This window comes from Nerophis ophidion, linkage group LG22, assembly GCF_033978795.1.
Source record: "Nerophis ophidion isolate RoL-2023_Sa linkage group LG22, RoL_Noph_v1.0, whole genome shotgun sequence".
In the NCBI taxonomy this organism is placed as follows: Eukaryota; Metazoa; Chordata; class Actinopteri; order Syngnathiformes; family Syngnathidae; genus Nerophis; species Nerophis ophidion.
In genome coordinates, this window is record NC_084632.1 from 25,363,310 (window position 1) to 25,388,164 (window position 24,855).

Here is a 24,855-nt window from a genome sequence, read left to right on the forward strand (position 1 = left end):
TGCTGGGAAAAAATGTCCGCTACAACCAATAACATCACTAGCTCGCGTCAACATAAGCGTCATCATTCCGCGACATTTTCAACAGGACACTTGTGCGCAATTAAAAATTGTAATTTAGTACAATAAACTTTCCGTATTGGTATGTGTTGTAATGTTAAGATTTCATCATTGATATATAAACTATTAGACTGCGTGGTCGGTAGTAGTGGGTTTCAGTAGGCCTTTAATATTGTTACCACTGTAACATTACACAGTTTGAACAGTAACACTGTGCTTGAGTATTCAATTAAGTGATTCTTTGGCGTACCACTAAATAAAGCCCATACCAGTTTCAAAATCACTGCTCTGGTTTTCACTTAAGCCACTTTCTGAGATACCCACCCCAACCCCCGGTGTAATCAAACAAAGCTTTGTGTTTGGCTCTAATGAGTATCTACTGCATAGTTGTGCCAGCTAAACTATAAACAACTGTTAAGCATTGTCTGCTTCTTGGCTCTCACCCCAAACTACTTTTCTTTTTCAGTATTTGCAATTATTTTGAATCACACGAGCGGACAAGTGAAGGTAGAGTAGAAATTACAACAAAGTGAAATTGTTTAAGTGGTGCACAATATATTTGTTTTGTCTTTGTTTGCTGAAGCAGATGGATCAGAGACCTCTCCCAGTGATTGTCTTGAAGCCACCAGCCATTACGCGGCCTGAAATGAAGGCTGTTAGAAGAACTGCACTAAATCTTTAAGTATGACAAATTGTCATTGTTGATTAGGAACTTCTTGTGAATTAAGACACCAATCATCGGGTACCCCCTCCCCTCCCTGGAAGAACTGTACAACTCCCGCAGCCTGAAGAAAGCAGCCAACATGCTCAAGGACCCATCCCACCCCGGCAGCAGACGTTTCAGAACCATGCGAACCCGCACAAATAGACTCAAGAACAGTTTTGACCCCCGGGCAATAACTGCACTAAACGCAGCTGGAATGTAATAAAAATTTAATTAAAATAAAAACTCCCTCATGTGCAACATGAGGAAGCCACCGGTCAATCGCGATCCGGGACTGTGCAATCAGTGGTTACATGCCAACTAGACAATATTTACCATATTTATTTACATATTTAGTCAACAATAAAAAGCCTGCACAGCATAAGAGGTAGGAAATACTGACTCCCACCCCCTCAGCACACTGGGAATCAGCATTACTCCTCTCTAGTCAGTTTTACTATTCACTTCATACTTTTTGTCTCGTTATTTTACATTGCCTCTTATAGAGTGGTCTTAGGCCATATTGTATATTGTGTTTCTTCGTTTTTTTAAATGCAAAGCACCTCAGGGAAGCAACCTAAATTTAGTTGGACCTGTACATGCACAATTACAATAAAGCTCATTCATTCAACATGATTTAAGTTTTTGCTGTTAACCTCCACCCAATGTATGCATGACTAATCAGAATGATCTTATTTGGTCCAGTATGTAACACGCAAGAGATTTGACTTTGACTCTGTTCAATGCAATCAATTAAACATTATTAAGAAGTCCAAGGGGGTAATGAGATTTATTTTTATACATCTGACCTAGAAGAAAAAAAAATGGTTGCCCTTTAGTGGCCATCTGTATCGATAATGTTCACCTGAGTAGGCCACAGATCAAGACCATTTAATGCAAACATTTTAATGTAAAATCAACCCAAACAATGACATAAAACTGTAAAGTTAAAGTGTTTAAAAAATTAAAAACAATGAGTATTAAAAAAAAAAAAACGCCAACCAATGTGCTCAGAGAGCAACTTACAAGAGAAATAAAGTTACGTGTGTCACGTGGGGGTCGCATCTTTATGCGGTATTGTTCTCCCGGAATGCAGAACGGACGGCTCCGGACCAAGGCGTGAGGTAAGAAATGATTTATTTATCATAAATCATAAAACACACACGACAAAAAAAACACGGATGAAGCGCGTAAGCTAAGGCTAAACACTTAGCGCAGAAAACAAACAAGACTAACTAGTCCAAACACTTGGCAAAAACTAAATACAAGGCAGAAAACTCACTTGGACAGGTTGCAAGCAGCAAACACAATGAAGGCAGAACGAGTGATAACAAAGGTTGGCTTAAACAGAGTCTCTGATGTGTAACAGGTGTGCGTACAAGGCAGGTGAAAATCCAGTAGCCTTGGTGACGAAACAAACGCACAGGTGCACAAGCAATAACAAAAGGATTCCAAAATTAACCGAAAACACAAAAACATGATCCTGACCACGGATCATGACACTGTGTAAACCATTTTTGTCTACCATGGCAATGAAGTTGGTGGACGAATATTTGATCCAACGACGTTGGTGGGTCTGGCCTCTGATCTGGTAGAAAAGGAAGTTACAACCACATTAAATGACAAAAAATAAACATGTTTCATAGTGCCACTATTAAAAGGACAACCACACTTTTTATTTTGTCTATACCTCATAATCCCAACCTGAGACATAAACATGTTTTTCTCTTTGTATTCATTTGTAATATTCGGCTTGTACTACACAGCCAACATTATTTTGCCCATAACTCCAAAAAAAAAAAAAAAAAATCCAAAACCCGCCAACACTCCATGAGCTGCACATTACCCAAGCAATAGTGACACCGTGATTAGAAGAGCTAACAATGAGGAACTACTTTTACCAGCACCTTGATCACAGAAATCTAGCTACTGTGGCTATTTACACTGCAAAAAGTCAGTGTTCAAAAACAAGAAAAAAATACTAAAATTAGGGGTATTTTATTTGCACTAAGCAAAATTGTCTGCCAATAGAACAAGAAAATTCTGCTTGTCAAGACTTTCCAAAACAAGTAAAATTAGCTAACTTCAATGAACCCAAAATACCTTCAAATAAGTATATTATCACTAATAAGTGCACTTTTCTTGGTAGAAAAAAAAAAGACCTTTTTGCTCAATATGTGGAAAATTATTCTTAAATTAAGCAAATGCTAGTGCCATTATCTTTACATAATGATATGATCTTTGTTTTCATGCTTGAAGTATGAAATTATTACTACAAAAGTAGTTTTCTACTTGTGAGTGTTGACACCGCTTTGCATCAGTTGATATTCTAGTTTCAAGCATGTCTTACTCAATATTGGTCATAAAATCTCAGCAACAAGCTGTAATATCTGACTGAGATCATTCAGGACTAAAACCCTTAAAACAAGTAAAACACAAACATAAAATCTGCTTAGTGAGAAGAATTATCTTATCAGACAGAAAATAAGCACATATCACCCTTATTTGAGATACGTAATCTTAGATTTCAGTTTTTGCAGTGTACATACTGAGCCGGTGAGCTGTTGCATTATCGGCTCTTGAGTTGTTCAAAGTTTGTTTTAGATTATGAATTCAGCCCCAAAGATATTTATTTAACCAGATAAGAAATCCATTGAGATCAAGATCTCTTTCACAAGGGTGACCTGGCCAAGAGGTCAACAGCACATGTCACAGAGCAGTTTCAAAAAAGTGATACATTAAGACATACATTTTAAAATACATAGAGGAGAACTGTAAAACAATAAAGATTTACACCTTTTAAAAACACAGGCACTGAGTAAAAGTCTCTTGCTCTCTGTCCCTCAGGACAGAACGGAAGGCTCCAAATGAATTAGTTCAGTGAGTTTCAGTTTCGTCTGCAATACATTCCATGCCATAGGGGCAGCAATGCCAAAAACTCTTTTGCCAAATTCAGTCCGTACATGGGGAACAGTTAAAACATACAAATTGTTAGAACGTAACGCATAAGAGCTGTTTTTTCTTTGTAACAAAGTACACAAGCATGGAGGTATAAAACCTAAAAGAGGTTTATAAATGATGGTCAGCCAATGTGTGTATCTGCGTGCACTCAATGAAGATAAGTCTGACTTCATATACAGTTGACAGTGGTGGGTGAGACTACGACAGCCAGTAAAAAAATCTTAGTGCTGAGTGAAAAACAGTGTCCAAGGACTGGAGGCATTTAGATGAGGCACTAAAATAAAGCACGTCTCCATAATCAATTACAGGCAAAATAGTCGCCGTCACCAATTTCTTCGTGACTTTAAGAGAGAAGCAGTTTTTATTTCTAAAAAGGAAACCAAGCTTTACCCTAAGCTTAGAGACCAATGTGTTAATATGGGCTATAAATGAAAGCTCCTGATCAAGAGTAAAACCCAAGTACTTGTAATTTAACACCTGCTCTATAGGGTTTCCATTTGATGTTACAATATTTGGAATATTTTCCAGTAGCAGCCTTGAATGAGAAAAAAACATTACCTTGCTTTTATCTGTATTTAAAACCAATTTAAGATCAAATAAGCGAGCCTGGGTGACATCAAAAGCAGCTTGTAAAAACTCAAAAGCCTGAGTGATGGAGGTTGAACAGAAATAAATAATGGTGTCGTCTGCATAAAAATGGTACATTGCATTTGACAGATTATTGCAAAGATCATTTAAGTAGATAGAAAATAACATGGGCCCCAGATATCAATAGTAAGACTAAAAAAAACGCTGGTTTGCGCCCATCCTTTTTTTTAATTTTACTTATAAGGATTATGCTGAAATCTTCATCTAAACGGGAAACACATCATGAGAGCAGACATTGTATGGTAAGTGATTGTTTTACTATATACATAGTTTGTATTGCTTGTTACTTTACTATTGTTAGATCTGCTGATCACACAGCGTCTAAAACTTCTAGCTCATCTTTCGTATATTCAGGGTCAAAGAGATTTAGTTCTGGATTATCATATCCCAAAGTAGTCGTTAGTTCTCATGAAGTCTGCTATGATGGGTAGTTGAAGGAAATAATGAACGCCGTGATGCGCTCTGTAAAATAATGAGCCGCCGTAATACTAAAATGTCCAAAATACAGTAAATATTAAATATTATGAAAGTGCTTGTTATTACATTAAATCACATATTTACTTGCAGAATGTATTTAAAACATTAAAGGAAGTGTTTTACAGGCTTTATAGGCTAAATACATTGAATACCCATTACCTGCATTGCTAGCAGTCTACAAAAAATTCTACTACAAATTAAAATGCACAACAAAGAAAAAAGCATTTGTTTACTTGTCTCGCATGGGGATTAAAAATGAGGGGCAACATTTTTAAAAAGTGCACTTCCCCTTTAAAATATTGTTACTTACCGATGAGTATTTTCACCCCACACAAAAGGAACTGCTGCCTCATCAACCTCTGCAAAACAGAGAGGGAAATCAATAACTTATATGTACACAATAAATCACTTTCATACAATTGTAACATGCATTCTTCAATTTATACATAAGAAAAAGATGGGGTGTTCTGAAAATTTCCTGCATGTGAGTGCATTTCTACATTATGTCAACCTCTTTTGGCTGTCTTTTTGACACTTAGAAGTCCCATGTAATGTACCAAAGAATTTGTTTATTCTTAGTACATAATTTACATCCAGAGATAATTTCCTCTTCATTCACCTTAGGTGTAAGGAGCCTGCGGTCATTGGGTGTTTCGACCCTGAACCGCAACACCCTACCGCTGGTGGGCCGCGCAGTGGTGGCCAAGTAACTGCCTATTTCCTCCACCTGGCTTCAAGCTAATCTTGTCTCTCCTGCTCCATAACCGGCAAGAGGCTCTCTCTGCTGCCTCCCCCATCCTGCGAGCTGCTGTCTTTCTCTCCTTCCCCGTTATTCCCAAGTCTGTGAGCAATCTCCATACCGACTGGGCAGGGAGTATTCTGCAGCCGACCTCGACCGGGAACAGCCATGCCTGCCATTCTTTTCCCCTGCAGTCATTTAAAAAGGTCCTCGTATTTGGCACTTTTCCTTTCAAAAGGCTTGGTCGCACCTTTCTTCCCATGGGACTGTGAGTTCTATAAGAAGGATCTTCTTTGCCTTTTCAGACCACAGCACCACATCCGGCCTCAGGGTTGTCTGGACAACTGCAGCCTTCCTCCCAGGTATACCTTCATGTCCCAAGAACGGGCCATTTGCAATAGGCTCTTCCTTGATGTTGCTGTGGTTGGTGGCTTTTCTCCCTCCCTCACAAACTGGATTGATCTTGTTGTCCCTTGTGGTTTCCGTTTCTTGCATCTCTGCTGCTCCAGGGGGTAAGCCAGTGTCATGAGCACCTTGCCATGACGCCATCTGTATCTCCCTTGAGTGAGTGTTGTTTTACACCCTGACAGGATGTGCGCCATGGTACCCTTCTGCCCGCAAAGCTTGCATAGTGGATCCTCTCTCATGCCTCACCTATGCAAGTTTGTTGTAGTCGGGTGTGTGTGTGTCATACACTGATCTCAGCAAGAAAGACATGCGGAATGGTTCCAGCTTCCATAGATCTGCCCATGTGATCCTTCTCTTAGGGAGGTCACATTTGGTCCAGGCGCTCCCTGGGACGCTAGTTCCACTGCTCTTGATTTTCGACCTTCCTCTTCCAGGTTTCGTACTTCCTCCTGGATCAGATCTCTTCTTTCCCTGGGTTCTGCCTCACTCCACTGTTGGACATGGGAAGTTCCAAGACCTTGTCTTACTGTGCATGGCGTTCCTATGTCACATAGCCTCAACATGCTCTCAGCTTGTGCAACAGATATGTCAGCTTGCCCACTTGTGTCCTGATCTCGTAGTGACACCTGCGTGTCTGACTTGTTCATCCTGGGAGTATGTCATTAAGACTGCACTTTGCTACGTTGAATTCCTCCACCACGGATGAAAAGGGAAGCTGGAGCTGTCCTGATCTTATGTAGAGGCCTACTGATGTGAAGCTTGGAGGGATTCCCAGCCATTTTCTGAGGTTCTTATTTATCTTTCTTTACACTCATTCTACACGTCATAAGGATGTCAAATACACCGTCAACAGCCACATGGGTTTTGTTAACAGTCCATGTTGGTAGAGCCATGTTTTAAATTTACCAGGGCGTCCGGATTTTAACATTATCATCATTAGGTTAAGTTACTATATTAGTACTAAAAGGTTAACTAGTTTTGCAGTCAGTAAGATCAGGCCATCCCTTAAAAACATAGGAAAAAATAAAATCTTAGACATGACAATAAAAAAGACCTACCACATAACAAGCATTACAAACATTAGAAAGATTATAAAATTGGACATGTACTCACAGTTCCACCTAAAAAGGATTAAAAATGTTATGTAAAATTTTATAACAAGCATGCAAAGAAACAGAAATATGTCCAAAAATACCTTTCATACAATATTTCACCATTTTGCCAACTAATTCCTGTAGCCACGCTACCACGGCTAATATATTTCCGGTGTTGTGACTTCTGTTTATAACCTGTCACGCCAAAAATACACCTTCTCGCTGGCTAGTACTGCAGAAATACAAACCCCATTTCCATATGAAATGGGAAATTATGTTGGATGTAAATATAAACAGAATACAATGATTTGCAAATAATTTTCAACCCATTTTCAGTTCAATATGCTACAAAGACAACATATCTGATGTTCGAACTGATAATCGTTTTTGTTTTTTTACGAATAATCATTAACTTTAGAACTTGATGCCAGCAACACATGACAAAGAAGTTGGGAAAGGTTCCAATAAATACTGATAAAGTTGAGGAATGCTCATCAAACACTTGCATGGAACATATCACAGGTGTGCAGGCTAATTGGGAACAGGTGGGTGCCATGTTTGAGTATTAGAGCAGCTTCCATGAAAAGCTAAGTAATTCCCAAACAGGCAAATTTGTAAGCAAATTGTCAAACAGTTTTAGAACAACATTTCTCAATGAGCTATTACAAAGAATTTAAGGATTTTACCATATACGGTCGGTAAAATCTCCTCTCTGAGCTGCCACCTTATCGTGGTAGAGGAGTTTGCGTGTCCCAATGATCCTAGGAGCTATGTTGTCTGGGGGCTTTATGCCCCCTGGTAGGGTCTCCCAAGGCAAACAGGTTCTAGGTGAGGGATCAGACAAAGAGCAGCTCGAAGACCTCTATGAAGAAGAAAATACATGGACCCAGATTTCCCTCGCCCGGACGCGGGTCATCGGGGCCTCCCTCTGGAGCCAGGCCCGGAGGTGGGGCACGATGGCGAGCGCCTGGTGGCCAGGCCTGTTCCCATGGGGCCCGGCCGGGCACAGCCCGAAGAGGCAACATGGGTCACCCCTCCAATGGGCTCATCACCCATAGCAGGGGCCATAGAGGTCTGGTGCAATGTGAGCTGGGCGGCAGCCGAAGGCAGGGGACTTGGCGGTCCGATCCTCGGCCGCAGAAGCTAGCTCTTGGGACGTGGAACGTCACCTCACTGGGGGGGAAAGAGCCTGAGCTAGTGCGCAAAGTCGAGAAGTTCCGGCTGGATATAGTCGGACTCACTTCGACGCACAGCAAGGGCTCTGGCACCACTTCTCTCGAGAGGGACTGGATCCTCTTCCATTCTGGCGTTGCCGGCAGTGAGAGGCGACGGGCTGGGGTGGCAATTCTTGTTGCACCCCGGCTCAAAGCCTGCACGTTGGAGTTTAACCCGGTGGACGAAAGGGTAGCCTCCCTCCGCCTTCGGGTGGGGGGACGGGTCCTGACTGTTGTTTGTGCTTACGCACCAAACAGCAGTTCATAGTACCCACCCTTTTTGGGTACACTCGAGGGAGTACTGGAAAGTGCTCCCCCGGGTGATTCCCTTGTCCTACTGGGAGACTTCAACGCTCACGTTGGCAACGACAGTGAAACCTGGAGAGGCGTGATTGGGAAGAATGGCCGCCCAGATCTGAACCCGAGTGGTGTTCTGTTATTGGACTTTTGTGCTCGTCACGGTTTGTCCATAACTAACACCATGTTCAAACATAAGGGTGTCCATATGTGCACTTGGCACCAGGACACCCTAGGCCGCAGTTCCATGATCGACTTTGTAGTTGTGTCATCGGATTTGCTGCCTTATGTTTTGGACACTCGGGTGAAGAGAGGGGCAGAGCTTTCTACCGATCACCACCTGGTGGTGAGTTGGCTGCGATGGTGGGGGAGGATGCCGGACAGACCTGGGAGGCCCAAACGCATTGTGAGGGTCTGCTGGGAACGTCTGGCAGAGTCTCCTGTCAGAGAAAGTTTCAATTCCCACCTCTGGAAGAACTTTGAACATGTCACGAGGGAGGTGCTGGACATTGAGTCCGAGCGGACCATGTTCCGCACCTCTATTGTCGAGGCGGCTGATCGGAGCTGTGGCCTCAAGGTAGTTGGTGCGGCAATCTAAAACCCCTTGGTGGACACCCACGGTGAGGGATGCAGTCAAGCTGAAGAAGGAGTCCTATCGGGTCCTTTTGGCTCATAGGACTCCGGAGGCAGTGGACAGGTACCGACAGGCCAAGCGGTGTGCAGCTTCAGCGGTCGCGGAGGCAAAAACTCGGACATGGGAGGAGTTCGGGGAAGCCATGGAAAACGACTTCCGGACGGCTTCGAAGCGATTCTGGACCACCGTCCGCCGCCTCAGGAAGGGGAAGCAGTGCACTATCAACACCGTGTATGGTGCGGATGGCGTTCTGCTGACCTAAACTGCGGATGTTGTGGATAGGTGGAAGGAATACTTCGAAGACCTCCTCAATCCCACCAACACAGCTTCCCATGAGGAAGCAGTGCCTGGGGAATCTGTGGTGGACTCTCCTATTTCTGGGGCTGAGGTCGCTGAGGTTGTTAAAAAGCTCCTCGGTGGCAAGGCACCAGGGGTGGATGAGGTCCGCCCGGCGTTCCTTAAGGCTCTGGATGCTGTGGGGCTGTCTTGGTTGACAAGACTTTGCAGCATCGCGTGGACATCGGGGGCGGTACCTCTGGATTGGCAGACCGGGGTGGTGGTTCCTCTCTTTAAGAAGGGGGACCGGAGGGTGTGTTCCAACTATCGTGGGATCACACTCCTCAGCCTTCCCGGTAAGGTTTATTCAGATGTACTGGAGAGGAGGCTGCGCCGGATAGTCAAACCTCGGATTCAGGAGGAACAGTGTGGTTTTCGTCCTGGTCGTGGAACTGTGGACCAGCTCTATACTCTCGGCAAGGTTCTTGAGTGTGCATGGGAGTTTGCCCAACCAGTCTACATGTGCTTTGTGGACTTGGAGAAGGCTTTCGACCGTGTCCCTCGGGAAGTCCTCTGGGGAGTGCTCAGAGAGTATGGGGTATCGGACTGTCTTATTGTGGCGATCCGCTCCCTGTACGATCAGTGCCAGAGCTTGGTCCGCATTGCCGGCAGTAAGTCGAACACATTTCCAGTGAGGGTTGGACTCCGCCAAGGCTGTCCTTTGTCACCGATTCTGTTCATAACTTTTATGGACAGAATTTCTAGGCGCAGTCAAGGCGTTGAGGAGTTCCGGTTTGGTGACCGCAGGACAGAGGTGGGTAGAGTAGCCAGAAATTGTACTCAAGTAAGAGTACAGTTACTTTAGAGATTTATTACTCAAGTAAAAGTAAGGAGTAGTCACCCAAATATTTACTTGAGTAAAAGTAAAAAGTATGTTGTGAAAAAACTACTCAAGTACTGAGTAACTGATGAGTAACCTGATTACGGCACAAAAACATAAAAATAGCAATGAACAAATTCAGAGCCAGGAATATCTCTTAAGCAACTAAAACAATATTATATATTAAATAATAGTACATTAAAATAAAATGAAAAAAATGGCACATTGAGCCACAATAATTTAACAGCACCATAGCCTCAGTAGGCATTCATTGATTTGATTGATTGAAAACATGTATTAGTAGATTGCACAGTACAGTACATATTCCGTACAATTGACCACTAAATGGTAACACCCCAATACGTTTTTCAACGTTTATCAATTACTTAGTAAATTACAAAGTCGAGGTGATCTACCTCATATATACATACACACACATATAATACATACACATATATATATATATATACATATACATACATATATATATATATATACATATATATATATACATATATATATATACATATACATATATACATATATATATACATATACATATATACATATACATATACACATATATACATATATACATACATATATACATACATACATACATATACATATATACATATATATATATATACATATACATACATACATATATATATATACATTATATACATATATATATATATATACATTATATACATATATATATACACACATATATATACATATATATATATATATATATATACATATATATATACATACATATATATATATACATATATATATATATATATACATACATATATATATATACATATATATATATATATATACATACATATATATATATATATATATATATATACATACATATATATATATATATATATATATACATACATATATATATATATATATATATATACATACATATATATATATATATATATATACATACATATATATATATATATATATATACATACATATATATATATATATATATATACATACATATATATATATATATATATATATATATATATACATATACATATATACATACAGTATATAATTTATATTTATTTATTTTGCCGTTTTTGTTCACATGTTGAACGTGTTTTAATGAATATACATACATGTTTAACATATAGATTCCTATCTTTCATGAAGACAAGAATATAAGTTGGTGTATTACTTGATTCTGATGACTTGCAATGATTGGAATCAGACGTTCACGTTTTCAAATGGAGGAGAAAAAAAAGTTCCTCTTTTCTGTCTAATACCACATGAAAGTCGTTGGTTTTTGGCATCTTATTTGTCCCGCTTCCATATTCGTTTTTATACACTTTACAAGAAATACATTGGCGGCAAACTCCGTGGCTTGCTAGCTTGTTTGCGCTGGCTTTCGGAGACTCTTATTTTGTTAGCGCAGGCGCGATGGAGCGGCACTTTTATTGTGAAGACAGGAACTGTGCGATCAGTCTTTAGGCTTTTGACGGGAAGTACGGTTGAAATAAAGTGTCTTTTTTCCTTTACACTTTTGATTGATTGATTGAAACTTTTATTAGTAGATTGCACAGTACAGTAAATAATCCGTACAATTGACCACTAAATGGTAACACCCGAATAAGTTTTTTAACTTGTTTAAGTCGGGTCATGTGACCGCCTGGCTCTGTTTGATTGGTCCAACGTCACCAGTGACTGCATGTGATTGGTGAAACGCAGGCATGCGTAGATTCTACTTTGAAGCTCTCTCATTAACCAAAACAAACGTTAATAGATCGATAAAAAAAAAGTAGCGAGCTGAATGTAGATAAATGGAACGGAGTAAAAGTAGCGTTTCTTCTCTATAAATATACTCAAGTAAAAGTAAAAGTATGTTGCATAAAAACTACTCGTAGAAGTACAATTTACCCCAAAAGTTACTGAAGTAAATGTAACGGAGTAAATGTAGCGTGTTACTACCCACCTCTGCCGCAGGATTAGGTCTCTGCTTTTTGCAGATGATGTGGTCCTGATGGCTTCATCTGACCGGGATCTTCAGCTCTCACTGGATCGGTTCGCAGCCGAGTGTGAAGCGACCGGAATGAGAATCAGCACCTCCAAGTCCGAGTCCATGGTTCTCACCCGGAAAAGGGTGGAATGCCATCTCCGGGTTGGGGAGGAGACCCTGCCCCAAGTGGAGGAGTTCAAGTACCTAGGAGTCTTGTTCATGAGTGGGGGAAGAGTGGATCGTGAGATCGACAGGCAGATCGGTGCGGCGTCTTAAGTAATGCGGACGTTGTACCGATCCATTGTGGTGAAGAAGGAGCTGAGCCGGAAGGCAAAGCTCTCAATTTACCGGTCGATCTACGTTCCCATCCTCACCTATGGTCATGAGCTTTGGGTCATGACCGAAAGGATAAGATCACGGGTACAAGCGGCCGAAATGAGTTTCCTCCGCCGTGTGGCGGCGCTCTCCCTTAGAGATAGGGTGAGAAGCTCTGCCATCCGGGAGGAACTCAAACTAAAGCCTCTGCTCCTCCACATCGAGAGGAGCCAGATGAGGTGGTTCGGGCATCTGGTAAGGATGCCACCCGAACGCCTCCCTAGGGAGGTGTTTAGGGCACGTCCAACCGGTAGGAGGCCACGGGGAAGACCCAGGACACGTTGGGAAGACTATGTCTCCCGGCTGGCCCGGGAACGCCTCGGGAAGAGCTAGGTTTTCCTGCTTAGGCTGTTGCCCCCGCGACCCGACCCCGGACAAGCGGAAGAAGATGGATGGATGGATGGATGGACGGTCCGTAAAATCATCAAAAAGTTTAGAGAATCTGGAAAAATCACTGCACGTAAGCGATATTACAGACTTTTGATCCCTCAGGCGGTACTGCATCAAAAACCGACATCAGTGTTTAAAGGATATCACCACATGGGCTCATTAACACTTTATAAAACCACTGTCAGTAACTACAGTTGGTTGCTACATCTGTAAGTGCAAGTGCGTCGGTTGAAGTGGGCGGGGTTGGGGACGCTGGGGTGTATCATACAGTCAGGAAGTTTCATGGATGAAAAGGATTCTGGTTATTTGTTGTGTTGGGTTTATGTTGTGTTACTGTGAGGATGTTCACTCGAAATGTGTTTGTCATTCTTGTTTGGTGCGGGTTCACAGTGTGATGCATATTAGTAAGAGTGCTAAATTTGTTTATATCACAACCTTCAGTGTAACTTGTGTGGCTGTTGACCAAGTATGCCTTGCAATCTCGTACGTGTGACGATAGAAGCAGCGAAATGTCCGGCCGGCACGCAGATAGCATGGCGTAAAGGCGGGCGCGATGACATGTTGCAGACTACGTTAAAAGTAAAGCCATCACGGCACACTCTAAATATTGTAGTCTGAGTGAAAATTCGGAGAATGTTAGCCCCGAGTGATGTCTGGGAGAGGCACCAAAATCCGGAAACCCCCTGATTATATCGGCGATTATGCAGCTGAGCCAGATCAGAGTGGCCAAAGAGCCTCATGCGGCTCCGGAGCTGCGGGTTGCCGACCCCTGGTATACGCCCTCGCGAAGCAGAGAGGTAGCAGTTTGGGTAACATTATCTGTGATGCTAGCACAGCCGTGCGACTGGGTAATACGAGAGAAAGAAGGTGCAAATGAAGGAAGAATTAATTCCCCCAAAAAACAGCACGGGGTCCATCGTCTGGCGGTGGTTTGGCTTCAAGCGGGAATATGTCTAACAGACAACCGTTATAAGTCAAGTGCGCAGCACAAGTGTTTCTATAAAAAGTAGCATTATTGCTAATATGTAGCATCTTTTAAAAAGTCACCCGCTGGAGAATGAAGAGTGCTTCAAACTGTATGTCAAAATCTCCGTTCGGTGCCACACCATCAAAATGCCGAGGCAAACATTTCCACATCAACACCGTATGAAAAAAATAGAATTAATAACGTCCGTAGTAACCTACCACATAGCGAAGGACGAACACTATTTGATTTCCTATTTTGCAGCTCATTTTTATTTGACACTTAAAATGTCTCTGACACTCTTGCACATTCTGTTTTGGGAATGACATGTTTGTGCCATTGCTTAATAATTGTTTAATAAATACAGTTTGTCAATAGACTTAGTTGTGATTTCTTTCTCTGCATGAAAGTTTAAAAGTAGCATATATTAATTCAATATGAGGAAGAATGTTTTAATGTAGACACATAGAATCATCATACTGATGTGATTATATGTATCAAGAGTTAATTCAAGTCCAAGGCAAAATATCGAGACATATATCGTGTATCGCGATATGGCCTAGAAATATCGAGATATTAAAAAAAAGGCCATATCGCCCAGCCCTTTGGGCATTCATTGCTGGTTTTCAGCTTTGCTGCTTACGTGTAGTGATTTCTCCAGATTCTTTGAAACTTATATAACAGACCATAGATGGTGAAATCCCTAAATTCCTTGCAAAAGCTGGTTGAGAAATGTTGTTCTTAAGCAATTCGCTCACACATTTGTTTACACAGTGGTGACCTTCATAGCTATCTTGTTTTATACCCAATCATGGCACTTGAGTCACTTGAGAAAAGCGCTATATAAATATAATTCACTTCACTAAATATAATTCACTTCACTCATCTGTTCCGAATTAGCCTGTTCACCGGTAAGAATCTTTACATAAGTGTTTGATGAGCATTCCTCAATTTTCAGTCTTTTTTGCCACTTGTGCGAGCTTTTTCGAAACATGTTGCAGGCATCGAATTCCAAATTAACTAATATTTGCAAAAAACTTGGTTTTTCATTTCGAACGTTGAATATCTCGTCTTTGCAGTGTGTTCAATTGAATATAGGTTGAAAGGGATTTGCAAATCATTGTGTTCTGTTTTTATTTACCATTTACACAACGTGCCAACTTCACTGTTTTTTGTATATATAGCGTTACCCCAACTGATTGTATAAAAAGAAATTACTAACTCATAATTGAACACTTAAGTATTTGTAATGAGCCCAAAGCACAAACATAGGAAATAGTGTATTTGTGAGAATGTTGTAGCAGAACTAAAGTGCGGATGACAAAGTTATTAATCTCACCATTCTCCCAGTCTTCAGTCATGTCTGCGCTGAATTGGGACCTGATTGGAACGTCCCATTTTCTGGGTTTTTCAACTCCTGCTGCCAAACAGAGCAGCTGTCAAGTCAAAAGCAACACATTAAGATGAGCGGAGGAGTCTTCTCACCACTGTCTGTGTCCATGGAAATTTTGTATGGACATGTGTCAGTGTGGCTGGCCAGCTTCTCTTTAGGCACAAGGTGGCAAGCATTGAACGGACAGGTTCTGAGTTCCTTTGCCAGTTGTGGATGGTTCTGTACCAATAAAGCAATTGTCAAATATACATTCGACTGGGCACAGAAAACAAAGAACAATTCAGAAAAAGGTGGAGTTGGGGTATTTTTGAAAGGATTTCAAACATAACTAGCACAACTTGACTCGCAGGGCTACCAAATAGACCTGCAAGATATGTACATACAGTCATAGTCAAAAGTTTACATACACTTGTAAAGAACAATGTCATGGCTGTCTTAGGTTTCCAATAATTTCTACAATTCCTATTTTTTTTGTCATCGAGTGATTGGAGGACATACTTGGTCACAAAAAACATTCATGAAGTTTGGTTCCTTTATAAATTTATTATGGGTCTACTGAAAATGTGACCAAATCTGCTGGGTCTAAAGTATACATACAACAATGTTAATATTTGGTTACATGTCCCTTGGCAAGTTTCACTGCAATAAGGCGCTTTTGGTAGCTATCCACAAGCTTATGGTTGAATGTTTGACCACTGCTGACAAAATTGGTGCAGTTCAGCTTAATTTGTTGGTTTTCTGACATGGACTTGTTTCTTTAGCATTTTCCACACATTTAAGTCAGGACTTTGGGAAGGCCATTCTAAAACCTTCATTCTAGCCTGACTTAGCCATTTCTTTACCACTTTTGACGTGTGTTTGGGGTCATTGTCCTGTTGGAACACCAAACTGTGCCCAAGACCCAACCTCCAACCTGATGATTTTAGCTTGTCCTTAAGAATTTGTAGGTAATCCTCCTTTTTCATTGTCCCATGCTTGACGTGTTCCTGGGATTAAGCCTCACCTTTTCTCCTCCCAACATCCATCCATACATCCTTCCATTTTCTACCGCTTATTCCCTTTGGGGTCGCTGGTGCCTATCTCAGCTACAATCCTGGACAAGTCGCCACCTCATCGCAGGGCCAACACAGATAGACAAACAACATTCACACTCACATTCACACACTAGGGCCAATTTAGTGTTGCCAATCAACCTATCCCAAGGTGCATGTCTTTGGAGGTGGGAGGAAGCCGGAGTACCCGGAGGGAACCCACGCAGTCACGGGGAGGACATGCAAACTCCACACAGAAAGATCCCGAGCCCAGGATTGAACCCAGGACTACTCAGGACCTTCGTATTGTGAGGCAGACGCACTAACCCCTCTATCACTGTAATGCCCTCCTCCTCCCAACATATTGCTGGGTATTGTGGCCAAACAGCTATTTTTTTGTTTCATCTGACCACAGAACTTTCCTCCAAAAGGTCTTATCTTTGTCCATGTGATGTCTTCAGGACAACCTAAAATCATCAGCCTGGGAGGTTGGGTCTTTAGCGCAGTTGGGTGTACCAACAGAACAATGACCCCAAACACATGTCAAAAATAATGGTTAAATCAGGTTAGAATTATGGTTTTAGAATGGCCTTCCCTAAGTGCTGACTTAAAACGTGTGGACAATGCTGAAAAAACAAGTCCATGCCAGAAAACCAACACATTTAGCTGAGTTGCACCAATTTTGTCAAGAGGAGTGGTCAAAAATTCAACCAGAAACTTGCCAGAAGTGTATGGATTGCTTCCAAAAGCACCTTATTGCAGTGAAACTTGCCATGGGACATGTAACCAAATATTAACATTGCTACATGTATACTTTTGACCAAGCAGATTTAGTCACATTTTCATTAGAGCCATAATAAAATTCATGAAAGAACCAAACTTCATTAATGTTTTTGTGACAAACAAGTATGTGTTTCAATCACTCCATCACAAAAAATAAGAGTTGTAGAAATTATTGGAAACTCAAGACAGCAATCACATTATGTTCTTTACAAGTGTATGTAAACTTTTGACCACAACTGTACATTCCCTGCCCACTCACCTTTTTGCATTTTATAATGTGATATGGTAGGCGACAAACACGAATCTGGTGGTTCTTATCAAAGGGGCACTGGAATAGTCTGTCCGGGTCAAAGTCTCCTTTTTCCTCTTTGATATGAGAAAAAAAAAAAAGTTTTGAATGATTCAAGGAACTTCATCATACCAGCACACACAAGATGGCATGACAATAATGTGGCGAAACTATTACCTGATACTTCTGGAAACATTCTCTCCACTGAACGAGTCTGACATGGTCCAATGCTGCTCCCAAATCTAATGGTTGTCATGATCCAACTTTTTAGAGTTTGCCTTTCAAACAGAAAAACTTTTAAAACCTTCTCATTTAAAAAGCAGTGAATATGCGTGTCCAGTTTGTCATCACATAAGTTTAAAAATAACCAAAAAATGTAATGCAAGTCCATCACACCCTCATCAAATGTTGAATATTACAAAAGCATTGTTATATTTACAGTTCTGTTAACTGTACTAATTTGAAGCCACAGAAAATATAAACGTAAAAACAATGTCATCTTTTTGAGAATTTATTTATGCAAGTGATAGAAATGCAATCCTCAGGGCATTCAATCGACCGCAACTGTACTGTTACAATGACATAGATGAATGAGAGTATTCATAGACTATATAAATGTATTTAGGCAGTGAGGATTTTTTGCCTATGTACACTTCATCAGAATACATTTGAAATGAAACATTCATGTAATTGAAGTGTAGAACTTTAACTTAAAATGTATCACAAAAATATGGCGGCATTACCATTTAGGGCAGGTTGCCCAAAATGTGGCCCGGGGACTATTTGTGGAGTTTTGTTGGCCCGCAGCATATTGTCAAAAAATTAAAAACGAACGAAATAAAGCAAAAAGACCTAATTAAATAAGAAAAATCTTAACTTTTGGTGCTAATAATGAAACACTTTGTCACCTATAATACAAAGCTGACACAAAATGTTGACTTTAAATATATATATGTGTCTGTTTTTAGCAATTATTTTACATAATAAAATATTAAATTGCCCCCCGCATCCTTTGCTTTTTCAGTATGCATTCCAAGCTAACTGATTGGTGATTGAGATCAATGCTGCCTTTGCCTGTGATCTCTGCAAAATAACACAATCACACCTAACCTTATCCGCATCCACACACAACAAGGCCACCTTTTAAGACCCCCCACCTCTCTCGGTTCGCCTGCGCAACGTGACCTAGTACGCACGTGCGGGTAAATTTCATTTAAAAAAATGCCCGAGTTATATAGTCGCCTCTGACCTGGAAGTGTATTCTTTCTATCTGCGACGGTATAGAAAATGGCTGCTCTTTTGTAAATAAGAGAATTCTTTGTGTGGTTTGACGAGATGGAGTTAGTCTTAAAAGTGACTAAAGACTATAAAACCTCCATGGCGGCAAGGAATGTTGTTTAAGAGTCTTCGCCATCAAAATATGATGACATTCTGTCATGGTTTTTGGAGTGATACCCATCGCCAGTGGAGGCCAGCTAGAGCAGCAAAGGTTTTTCCCACCAAAAGGAGGACATAACTTAAGATATATTTCAGTGACAAGGTTATTCTGTCTTAATTTAACCACGCTTCCTGTGTGGGCGGGGTCTTTCTGGCGTCACTTCCTCTCCAGACTCACTTTGTAAACGATTAATGAATCCATACAAAAATAAATGATAAATGGGTTGTACTTGTATAGTAGCGCTTTTCTACCTTTAAGGTACTCAAAGCGCTTTGACAGTACTTCCACAATTACCCATTCACACACAGATGGAGGGAGCTGCCATGCAAGGCGCTAACCAGCACCCATCAGGAGCAAGGATGAAGTGTCTTGCTCAGGACACAACGGACATGACGAGGTTGGTACTAGGTGGGAATTGAACCAGGGACCCTCTTCCACTGTGCCGGAGATTCAAGAAATACACGGCTGACTTACCCGTGTAAAAATTTGTCTGAGGAGGGGGACCTTAAACGCTGGTATAATGGCTAAAACGGGGCTATAGCTAAATAATTATTTGTTTAAGGGGTTACATGACTCAGTGTAGACATGGTCTAAATCAGTGGTTCTTAACCTTTCATATGTACATTCACAGAACCCTTCTTTAGTGAGAAATCCATCCATCCATCCATCATCTTCCGCTTATCCGAGGTCGGGTCGCGGGGGCAACAGCCTAAGCAGGGAAACCCAGACTTCCCTCTCCCCAGCCACTTCGTCTAGCTCTTCCCAGGGGATCCCGAGGCGTTCCCAGGCCAGCCGGGAGACATAGTCTTCCCAACGTGTCCTGGGTCTTCCCCGTGGCCTCCTACCGGTTGGACGTGCCCTAAACACCTCCCTAGGGAGGCGTTCGGGTGGCATCCTGACCAGATGCCCGAACCACCTCATCTGGCTCCTCTCGATGTGGAGGAGCAGCGGCTTTACTTTGAGTCCCTCCCGGATGGCAGAGCTTCTCACCCTATCTCTAAGGGAGAGCCCCGCCACACGGCGGAGGAAACTCATTTCGGCCGCTTGTACCCGTGATCTTATCCTTTCGGTCATGACCCAAAGCTCATGACCATAGGTGAGGATGGGAACGTAGATCGACCGGTAAATTGAGAGCTTTGCCTTCCGGCTCAGCTCCTTCTTCACCACAACGGATCGGTACAACGTCCGCATTACTGAAGACGCCGCACCGATCCGCCTGTCGATCTCACGATCCACTCTTCCCTCACTCGTGAACAAGACTCCTAGGTACTTGAACTCCTCCACTTGGGGCAGGGTCTCCTCCCCAACCCGGAGATGGCACTCCACCCTTTTCCGGGCGAGAACCATGGACTCGGACTTGGAGGTGCTGATTCTCATTCCGGTCGCTTCACACTCGGCTGCGAACCGATCCAGCGAGAGCTGAAGATCCCGGTCAGATGAAGCCATCAGGACCACATCATCTGCAAAAAGCAGAGACCTAATCCTGCGGTTACCAAACCGGAACCCCTCAACGCCTTGACTGCGCCTAGAAATTCTGTCCATAAAAGTTATGAACAGAATCGGTGACAAAAGGACAGCCTTGGCGGAGTCCAACCCTCACTGGAAATGTGTTCGACTTACTGCCGGCAATGCGAACCAAGCTCTGGCACTGATCGTACAGGGAACGGACCGCCACAATAAGACAGTCCGATACCCCATACTCTCTGAGCACTCCCCACAGGACTTCCCGAGGGACACGGTCGAATGCCTTCTCCAAGTCCACAAAGCACATGTAGACTGGTTGGGCAAACTCCCATGCACCCTCAAGAACCCTGCCGAGAGTATAGAGCTGTTCCACAGTTCCACGACCAGGACGAAAACCACACTGTTCCTCCTGAATCCGAGGTTCGACTATCCGACGTAGCCTCCTCTCCAGTACACCTGAATAAACCTTACCGGGAAGGCTGAGGAGTGTGATCCCACGATAGTTGGAACACACCCTCCGGTCCCCCTTCTTAAAGAGAGGAACCACCACCCCGGTCTGCCAATCCAGAGGTACCGCCCCCGATGTCCACGCGATGCTGCAAAGTCTTGTCAACCAAGACAGCCCCACAGCATCCAAAGCCTTAAGGAACTCCGGGCGGATCTCGTCCACCCCTGGGGCCTTGCCACCAAGGAGCTTTTTAACTACCTCAGCGACCTCAGCCCCAGAAATAGGAGAGTCCACCACAGATTCCCCAGGCACTGCTTCCTCATAGGAAGACGTGTTGGTGGGATTGAGGAGGTCTTCGAAGTATTCCTTCCACCTGTCCACAACATCCGCAGTCGAGGTCAGCAGAACACCATCCGCACCATACACGGTGTTGATAGTGCACTGCTTCCCCTTCCTGAGGCGGCGGATGGTGGTCCAGAATCGCTTCGAAGCCGTCCGGAAGTCGTTTTCCATGGCTTCCCCGAACTCTTCCCATGTCCGAGTTTTTGCCTCCGCGACCGCTGAAGCTGCACACCGCTTGGCCTGTCGGTACCTGTCCACTGCCTCCGGAGTCCTATGAGCCAAAAGGACTCGATAGGACTCTTTCTTCAGCTTGACGGCATCCCTCACCGCTGGTGTCCACCAAGGGGTTTTAGGATTGCCGCCCCGACAGGCACCAGCTACCTTGCGGCCACAGCTCCGATCTGCCGCCTCGACAATAGAGGTGCGGAACATGGTCCACTCGGACTCAATGTCCCGCACCTCCCTTGTGACATGTTCAAAGTTCTTCCGGAGGTGGGAATTGAAACTTTGTCTGACAGGAGACTCTGCCAGACGTTCCCAGCAGACCCTCACAATGCGTTTGGGCCTCCCAGGTCTGTCCGGCATCCTCCCCCACCATCGCAGCCAACTCACCACCAGGTGGTGATCGGTAGAAAGCTCCGCCCCTCTCTTCACCCGAGTGTCCAAAACATGAGGCCGCAAATCCGATGACACAACTACAAAGTCGATCATGGAACTGCGGCCTAGGGTGTCCTGGTGCCAAGTGCACATATGGACACCCTTATGTTTGAACATGGTGTTTGTTATCGACAAACTGTGACGAGCACAAAAGTCCAATAACAAAACACCACTCGGGTTCAGATCCGGGCGGCCATTCTTCCCAAACACGCCTCTCCAGGTTTCACTGTCGTTGCCAACGTGAGCGTTGAAGTCTCCCAGTAGGACAAGGGAATCACCCGGGGGAGCACTTTCCAGTACTCCCTCGAGTGTTCCCAAAAAGGGTGGGTATTCTGAACTGCTGTTTGGTGCATAAGCACAAACAACAGTCAGGACCCGTCCCCCCACCCGAAGGCGGAGGGAGGCTACCCTTTCGTCCACCGGGTTGAACTCCAACGTACAGGCTTTGAGCCGGGGGGAAACAAGAATTGCCACCCCAGCCCGTCGCCTCTCACTGCCGGCAACGCCAGAGTGGAAGAGGGTCCAGTCCCTCTCGAGAGAAGTGGTTCCAGAGCCCTTGCTGTGCGTCGAAGTGAGTCCGACTATATCCAGCCGGAATTTCTCGACTTCGCGCACTAGCTCAGGCTCTTTCCCCCCCAGTGACGTGACGTTCCACGTCCCAAGAGCTAGCTTCTGTAGCCGAGGATCGGACCGCCAAGTGCCCTGCCTTCGGCTGTCGCCCAGCTCACAATGCACCCGACCTCTATGGCCCCTGCTATGGGTGGTGAGCCCATTGGAGGGGTGACCCACGTTGCCTCTTCGGGCTGTGCCCGGCCGGGCCCCATGGGAACAGGCCCGGCCACCAGGCGCTCGCCATCGTGCCCCACCTCCGGGCCTGGCTCCAGAGGGGGGCCCCGGTGACCCGCGTCCGGGCGAGGGAAATCTGGGTCCATGGTTTTTCATCTTCATAAAGGTCTTCGAGCTGCTCTTTGTCTGATCCCTCACCAGAAATATGTTTGTTTTTTTCAAATTCAAGACAAAGTGCTATGATTTTGGTAACAGTTTAGTATGGGGAACATATTCTAAGTCAGTGGTTCTCAACCTTTTTTCAGTGATGTACCCCCTGTGAACATTTTTTTAAGTCAAGTACCCCCTAATCAGAGCAAAGCATTTTTGGTTGAAAAAAAGAGATGAAGTAAAATACAGCACTATGTCATCAGTTTCTGATTTATTAAATTGTATAACAGTGCAAAATATTGCTCATTTGTAGTAATCTTTCTTGAACTATTGGGAAAAGAATAACTAAAAACTTGTTGAAAAATAAACAAGTGATTCAATTATAAATAGAAATTTCTACACATAGAAGTAATCATCAACTTAGAGTTCCCTTTGGGGATTGTAATAGAGATCCATCTGGATTCATCAACTTCATTCTAAACATTTCTTCACAAAAAAATTAATCTTTAACATCAATATTTATGGAACATGTCCACAAAACATCTAGCTGTCAACACTGAATATTGCATTGTTGGCGGTGGTTATTTATTTTTTATTTATGTTTTTGTTTTTTTGTCATGACAAAGGGAGTTCTTTTGGTTGGTGCACTAATTGTAAGTGTATCTTGTGTTTTTATTGTTGATTTAATAAAAAAAATAAAAATAATAATAATAAAATATTATTCTGCGGCCCCGTACCAAGCGAGCCGCGGCCCGGTACTAAGTGATAAAGACTTAATTTAGAGTTATTTGGTTAGGGTTAGGGTTATAATAAGGCCGTGCCGAATAAGGCATTAATAAGAACTTAATGACTAGTTAAGAGCCAATATGTTACTAATTTGCATGTTAATAAGCACCTGTATTAATGGTGAATATGTTCCCCATACTTAAGTGTTACCATGTTTTTTTTACTGGTGCACAAAATTAACCGTGCATGAACATCACCTTGTTCAAACAACAAAACCCAACACAGTGTATAAACTCACAACAAATTACACACCTTCAAATCAGTCAGCTGTTGCCATATCCGTAATACGCCGCTAGGGAGAAGTTTGTATTTACACAATGAGTCAGGTGTGTTTTGACCTCCGCCGAACCCCTGAGGCCGACTCACCGAACCCAGGTTAAGAACCACTGGTCTAAATGTTGTCAAATCTATCAAGAAAGTCCTAGCCTCCGACTGTTCAACCTGGGTAAAAATCTAACAATATTGTGATAAAAGGGCTTCCATCCAAGTTTTCTTTCATGTCAAACAATTAGTCTCTAATTACAAAACTAAAATTGTGATAAAAGGACTTCTATTCAAGTTTTCTTTAATGTAAAACATTGAGGTTCTAATTACCTTGCGCGGTAATGAAGTCAGAGAGCCAGCTTCAGCTTGTGGTGCCCAAGACGAGACTTAAAATCGGGGGAGACAGGGCCTTCTCTGTGGTCGGCCCTAAGCTCTCGAACACTCCAATCTAACAATATTGTGATAAAAGGACTTCCATCCAAGTTTTTTGTCATGTAAAACAATGAGGCTCTAATTACAAAACTAAAATTGTGATAAAAAGGACTTCCATCCAAGTTTTCTGTCATGTAAAACAATGAGGTTGTAATTACAAAACTAATATTGTGATGTAAACATTTCCATCCAAGTTTTCTGTAATGTAAAACATTGAGGTTCTAATTACCTTGCGCGGTAATGAAGTCAGAGAGCCAGCTTCAGCTTGTGGTGCCCAAGACGAGACTTAAAGGCCTACTGAAACCCACTACTACTGACCACGCAGTCTGATAGTTTATACATCAATGATGAAATATTAACATTGCAACACATGCCAATACGGCCTTTTTAGTTTACTAAATTGCAATTTCAAATTTCGCGCGGAGTTTCTTGTTAAAAACGTTGCGGAATTATGACGCGTG

General features: G+C 42.7%; 1 protein-coding gene across 1 annotated transcript in view; it reads right to left on the reverse strand.

Moving 5' to 3' along the window:
* Positions 1–1,682: 1,682 nt before the first annotated feature.
* LOC133540335 (gametocyte-specific factor 1-like) overlaps positions 1,683–24,855 on the reverse strand; it is a 28,783-nt gene continuing 5,610 nt past the window's right edge. Inside the window, exons 2-7 of the mRNA XM_061882858.1 lie at positions 17,805–17,905; positions 17,598–17,704; positions 15,617–15,743; positions 15,471–15,551; positions 5,157–5,205; positions 1,683–2,348 (exon numbers count right to left, since the gene is read on the reverse strand). Coding sequence (XP_061738842.1) covers positions 2,282–2,348; positions 5,157–5,205; positions 15,471–15,551; positions 15,617–15,743; positions 17,598–17,704; positions 17,805–17,883 — 510 coding nt within the window. The 5' untranslated portion in view covers positions 17,884–17,905 and the 3' untranslated portion in view covers positions 1,683–2,281. The remainder of the gene's footprint in view (positions 2,349–5,156; positions 5,206–15,470; positions 15,552–15,616; positions 15,744–17,597; positions 17,705–17,804; positions 17,906–24,855) is intronic.